Raw genomic sequence first — 5617 nt, forward strand, 5'->3', positions numbered from 1 at the left:
CAAATGAATTAAGAATTTAGAACATCGATTGCACAGATAATCGTTCAGAATTTTAAATAGAGTTCCTAGAGGGACTTAGGGATTGCCCTCACTACCCGAACACCCCTATATTCACATATGAAGAAACCCATCTCCCCCGTACCTGGATGAGCAGAAGATGAATGGTCTTGGTGTGATCTAAGATCGTTCCTGAGTACTCTTCCTTAGAGCTCTTTGTTTCTCCTCTTTTTTTTTCCCTAACCCTTCAGAACGCAAATGAGGCAGATAGGGTTAACACCACCTGACTCCTTTCTTAAAATTAATCCATTGGACTGGGTCAACCCAACCCATTTTCCTTCTCTTCTAACCCACTTCTAATTTTCCTCAAAATAATTAAATAAAATAAATACATGTATATTATAAAATATTTTTTCTCTATACACTAGTGCAAAAAATGGATTTAAAATCGGAGTTTTAAGATCGGTTATAAGGTAACCGATCTTAAAAGTGACGCGGTGGCAATTTTGTAAATAATATGAATATTTTTAAGATCGGTTATAAAATAACCGATCTTAAAAGTACTTTTAAGATCGGTTATAAAATAACCGATCTTAAAAGATATACATTTAAAATCGGTTCAAATACAACCGATTTTAAAAAGTATTTTTAAAATCGATTATATTTTAACTGATTTTAAATCATGTGTTTTTTACTACTTTTAAGATCGGGTATACAGGAGCCGATTTTGTATATAACATACAAAATCGGTTTCAGGATAACCGATCTTAAATATCCTATAAGCTTGTTGTTGCCCTTTCCTTCATGCGTGCTTAGGGCTTCATTCATCTAGGTGCGGCGAGGGAGTATATGTGACCCTCTTCGCAGACCTCACTAGAGCTTCGTTTTTGTTGATGAAAGCTTATGATGGTATTCTTCTTCCTCCGTCGTCACAACGCAACTACCTCTCTCTATGCCCACACCTCCACCGCCGCCATTCCAACTTTTGACGCCGCCGCCAACCACGGCCTCGGCGTCCGCGTCATCGCTCTCGAGGTCGCCGACGCGGAAGCCGCCGCCTTCAGCGCCAGCGTCGAGCACGGCGCCGAGCTGGCTTCTCCGCCGGTGCTCCTCGACGGCCGCACCGGCTTCGCAAAGGTTCGCCTCTACGGCGACGTGGTCCTGCGCTTCGTCAGCTACAAGGACGCGTCGGACGCCGCGGACTCCAGCCCCTCGCGGTGGTTCCTGCCGAGATTCGAGGCGGCGGCGTCGTTCCCGGAGCCGGACTACGGGATCCGACGGCTGGACCACGCCGTGGGGAACATGGCGGAGCTGGCGCCGGTGGTGAGGTACCTGAAAGGATTCAGCGGATTTCATGAGTTCGCGGAGTTCACCGCGGAGGACGTGGGAACGAGTGAGAGCGGGTTGAACTCGGTGGTTCTGGCGAACAACTCGGAGATGGTGGTGCTGCCGCTGAACGAGCCGGTTTATGGAACGAAGCGGAAGAGCCAGATTGAGACGTATCTGGAACACAACGAAGGTCCGGGCGTTCAGCATCTTGCACTTGTTTCTGAAGACATTTTCGGTACTCGTAGGGAGATGAGGAAACGAAGTTTGATTGGTGGGTTTGAGTTCATGCCTTCTCCTCCTCCCACCTATTACGCCAACCTTCACAAACGTGCCTCTGATGTGTTGACCGCTGACCAGATTAAGGACTGTGAAGAGCTTGGAATTCTCGTTGACAGAGATGACCAGGGCACTCTGCTTCAGATTTTCACCAAGCCTGTTGGGGATAGGTATCTCTTTTTTCGCTTTTCAATATTATGCATTTGATTCTATGCAGAGAGGTTACTTAATCTATGCTGCCTTTATGGTTTAGCTTCAAGGAGGCAGATTTTGGTAGCTTTTGGTTGGCCTGTACTTTCAGATAGTCTTTATACAAAGACAAATAACACAGTTCTCCATGTTCTGTCGATGTCATATTTGAGATTTGATGTTTAATTTTGTGCCATTACATTTTAATCTCACGTCTTTTTCCTCTTAAAATTTTATGGTGTTATATTATAATTCATGTTTTTACTTGTTACACTAGACCTTAAAGGATTACTTGAAGACCTACAAGGAACAATTCACAACAATTTTGGCGATCAGGTTTGACATTATTTCTTTTCCCATGACATTGATTTCGTTGGTGCTCTGTTTCTAAATTCAATACTGGTAGAAGAATAGTCTAAGGACAGCACTACCAGCACAGATCTTGTTGGCTGTAGTTTGGGAGGAGAAAACATTTGAGATAAAATTTTCTTTGTTTATGTGTCTCTACCAAAAAGTAATTGAAGTTAGACTTATCTCCCACTAGAGAGACAAAGGAAACATCTCTGTTTATTATTATTATTATTATTATTATACTTTACAATTGAAAATAAGCTCACAATATTTATTTGATTAACATTCAAGTGGTATATTCATGACAGAATAACACAGATTGAATAGTTGAAACTTTTAGGAGAGTGGATTTCTTGATATGGCATATAAAGTGTATTGTGTATATAATCAAAATCAAATTGTCTGGATTTAAATACTTACTACCCCATCCAAACTGCAATTGCGCCATCCATTTTTCTCAAATTAGAATTAGCATAAGGTAAAGTGATTATATACAATTTCTATTTCTCAAATTGCAATTGTCCCACTGACTCACTGCCAACACGCATATACATATCACACTTTGTTCAGTCATGTAAAAATTTATGAGCAGAGAGCTATGAACAATCTGATGGTTAGTTATGAGCAGAGAGCCTTGCCCCCTATAGGAGCTTAGCACTTGGCAATAGGAATATTGGTTCCTCTGTAATCTCTCATTCTCATAAATAATAAACATGTTTATTTTCAGTAGTGACTATTTTCCCTTTTGATTTCCTATTTTCTGGCTGTGGTTTCTTTTGATGTTTCTGCTATTCTATTAGTTTGTGTGCTGCAATATTTGATCTAATACATTTTACCGGAAAGAAATATAAATCCTCCAAATCCCATATAAATTAATAAATTCATATCTGATGCTGATTTACTTCCCCGGACAGTTCCAGGTTACAAAACACCGTTTAGGCTTCTTCCTACAGGAATGCGTTCTCGGCTGACAAATGCAGAGATGACTAATTTAAGGAAGCTTGCAAAATCACTTCCTTGTCATTTTTCCTTAGGTAAGATTCATCTATTGCAAGATTTTGTTAAATTTATTTTCCTTTTTTACTTATACATGTTTTTTCTGAAACATAATGAAGGGAGAAATAGAAATCACCAAGGTCTGGCATGTGCTATCCTTAAGCTTTGGGAGAAAAGTTTAGTTACTAAGATTGCTGTCAAACGTGGGATCCAGAACACGAACAGTGAACTAATGTCTGAGGAGATTAAGGTTTGGTATTTGCAATTTCGCAATTATTTGCTTGTGCATTCATGCTTGTATCAAATATAGTGCATCGCATTCTCTAGAAGTGCTGACTGTTCAATTAAAAAATCACGATTGGATGTAAATTTATATTAATTTTTTTTCGTTATAATCTGCTTGTCTTTTTAAGCTGCTGGCTATGTTATATTCAATAAGTGTCACCACTCACTGCCAACCAGAATTATAATAATTTGTTTATGCATTTATCTTTGAGAGTTGGTTTTCCTTTTCTTATAATTTTATCAGCTAGGAATAATATCAGCTTAGCACTTGGCAATAGGAATATTGGTTCCTCTGTAATCTCTCATTCTCATAAATAATAAACATGTTTATTTCCAGTAGTGACTATTTTCCCTGTTGATTTCCTATTGTCTAAGAAATGTTCCCATTTTGGTTAGTTAGTAAATAAAAGAATGAGATCATAAAATTAGAAATAAAAAGGTTATGAGAGTAGTAGTTTCCAAAAATATGAAAGCCCGGTGAAGTCAGTTTTTCAGCTCCATAATAGAACTTCCGGTGCTGAAGCCACATGTTTGCTGAAATTGTACATATATGAATGGATTTGCTGAAAACATGAGAAGAATGATAAGACAGGTAAGTATTAAAATCACATGAACCAACTTTCGCGAGAGAGAAAATTCTGGGTGCTATCTGGTTATTCTGCTCAATGTCTTTCACCATAACCTAGAAAGAGAAGAAATGAAAGGGAAAACAAATAGAAATACCCTAGAGTTAAAGTCTTTCCAAAATGAGCACCTAAATGTTAATTATTTGAACAGGTGACCCCAACCTTAGATTTCAACCTATTCCTTCAACGGAATAATAATTCACTCTACAATTAAGAATTTTATGAACGAGAGAAGTGAAGTTTTAATTTTACAGCATTCATCTTTCTTGCATTTAAATGTAAAAAGTAAGTGGTCATACATGATCACGTGACATCCTTTTAAAGTGACACGTCAATCAAACTGGCAGTGTTAACTTCCTCTGTTTGTTCATACAAAATTAATAGATGTACACCTTGTTATCATATATACTAGACTAGAAAAAGAGAGAAAAATATAAATGTGATAAATAATTAATATGATTAAATAAGAAGATAAATAGAGAGAAAATAAAAAAATCACTGAATTTATATTAACGGTTGGATTTTATATATCAATTCTTGTATGAATAAACAATTCAATAAATCCTTAAGAATATATGAATAAGGATAATAAGCTAATTAAAAAAAATATTACAAATAAACATACTTGATTTATTAGATAGGTAAATTGTTTAAAAATATCTAATTTCTTTTATTGATTATCATTACATTTGACTTTACACTAATTATAATGTCATTTTATCATTAGGGTCATGGAAGGATATCATATATTTAAGGTTCAAAGATGAAGAAAAAAATGAGTTGGGTTTCTCCTAAAGTAAGATTTTAATTCTAGCAATGATATTTTTTTAAGTAATTTAGTAATTTTTTTTAATTACTATTCTATTGAAATTGATTTTATATTCTTTTTGTAGTCTCATAAACAAAAAGGAAATTATGAGTGCGGATACTATGTAATGAATACAATGCATACTATTATCGATTCACAAATAGTATCTGGGTGGACTGAAGTAAGTTTTACAATTTTGAAAGTTTTTTGTTTTAAGTTCTCATTCTATATATTTTATGAATTATTACTAATTATTTTAATTTTTCTTAACAGATATTTATAGATCGATCACCATTGCCGCTAGAAGACATAAACATCATTAGGGAGCAATGGGCCACATTTTTTATTGACCATTACTTTAACTAGTTTGGGCTTATGTTTTATAGTATTGTTTTAACTAGTTAGAACTTACATTTCATTGAGCAATGTAGTCCATTTATGTATTAGATGTATTTAAAACTATTCAATTATATATATATGATTAACATTTATCATCTTGTCATTTGTATGTGATTTGTGCTTCATTGAGAAAATATTTTGAACTGTCTGGTTTTTCTGCAGGTTTTTTGTTCTGAGGTGCTCCTAAAACAAGTCAAATATATAAAAAAAAATCACTACTTTTAAGATCGGTTATGCCATAACTGATTTTAAAAGTAGATTTTTAAAATCGGTTGTTACATAACCGATTTTAAAAGTCTCGACTTTTAAGATCGGTTACAAAACAACCGATTTTAAAAGTCTTGACTTTTAAGATCGGTTA

The 5617-nt window shown here is 35.5% G+C and overlaps 1 protein-coding gene across 2 annotated transcripts; it reads left to right on the top strand.

The window, feature by feature from the left end:
* Positions 1-743: 743 nt before the first annotated feature.
* On the top strand, positions 744-5359 carry LOC145952638 (4-hydroxyphenylpyruvate dioxygenase-like). 2 transcript variants are annotated; one of them, XR_014430127.1, is made up of 7 exons: positions 745-1772; positions 2069-2127; positions 3057-3176; positions 3258-3388; positions 4777-4845; positions 4943-5038; positions 5131-5359. XR_014430127.1 is itself a non-coding variant. In XM_083065449.1 (2 exons), the coding sequence occupies exons 1-2, from the start codon at positions 901-903 to the stop codon at positions 2073-2075; spliced, it is 879 nt and encodes a 292-aa protein (XP_082921575.1). In that variant the 5' UTR covers positions 744-900; the 3' UTR covers positions 2076-2130. The 2 variants fall into 2 exon arrangements, 1 of the variants encoding a protein (XP_082921575.1); XM_083065449.1 differs by lacking the exons at positions 3057-3176; positions 3258-3388; positions 4777-4845; positions 4943-5038; positions 5131-5359 and having other exon boundaries at positions 744-1772; positions 2069-2130.
* The last annotated feature ends 258 nt before the right edge of the window (positions 5360-5617 follow it).

The sequence above is a fragment of the Cajanus cajan genome, chromosome 10, assembly GCF_000230855.2.
Source record: "Cajanus cajan strain Asha chromosome 10, NIPB_CcT2T_4, whole genome shotgun sequence".
Taxonomy (NCBI): domain Eukaryota; kingdom Viridiplantae; phylum Streptophyta; class Magnoliopsida; order Fabales; family Fabaceae; genus Cajanus; species Cajanus cajan.

Coding starts and splice junctions, on each gene's coding strand:
- LOC145952638 (XM_083065449.1), top strand. CDS start 901: ATGATGGTATTCTTCTTCCTCCGTCGTCACAACGCAACTACCTCTCTC.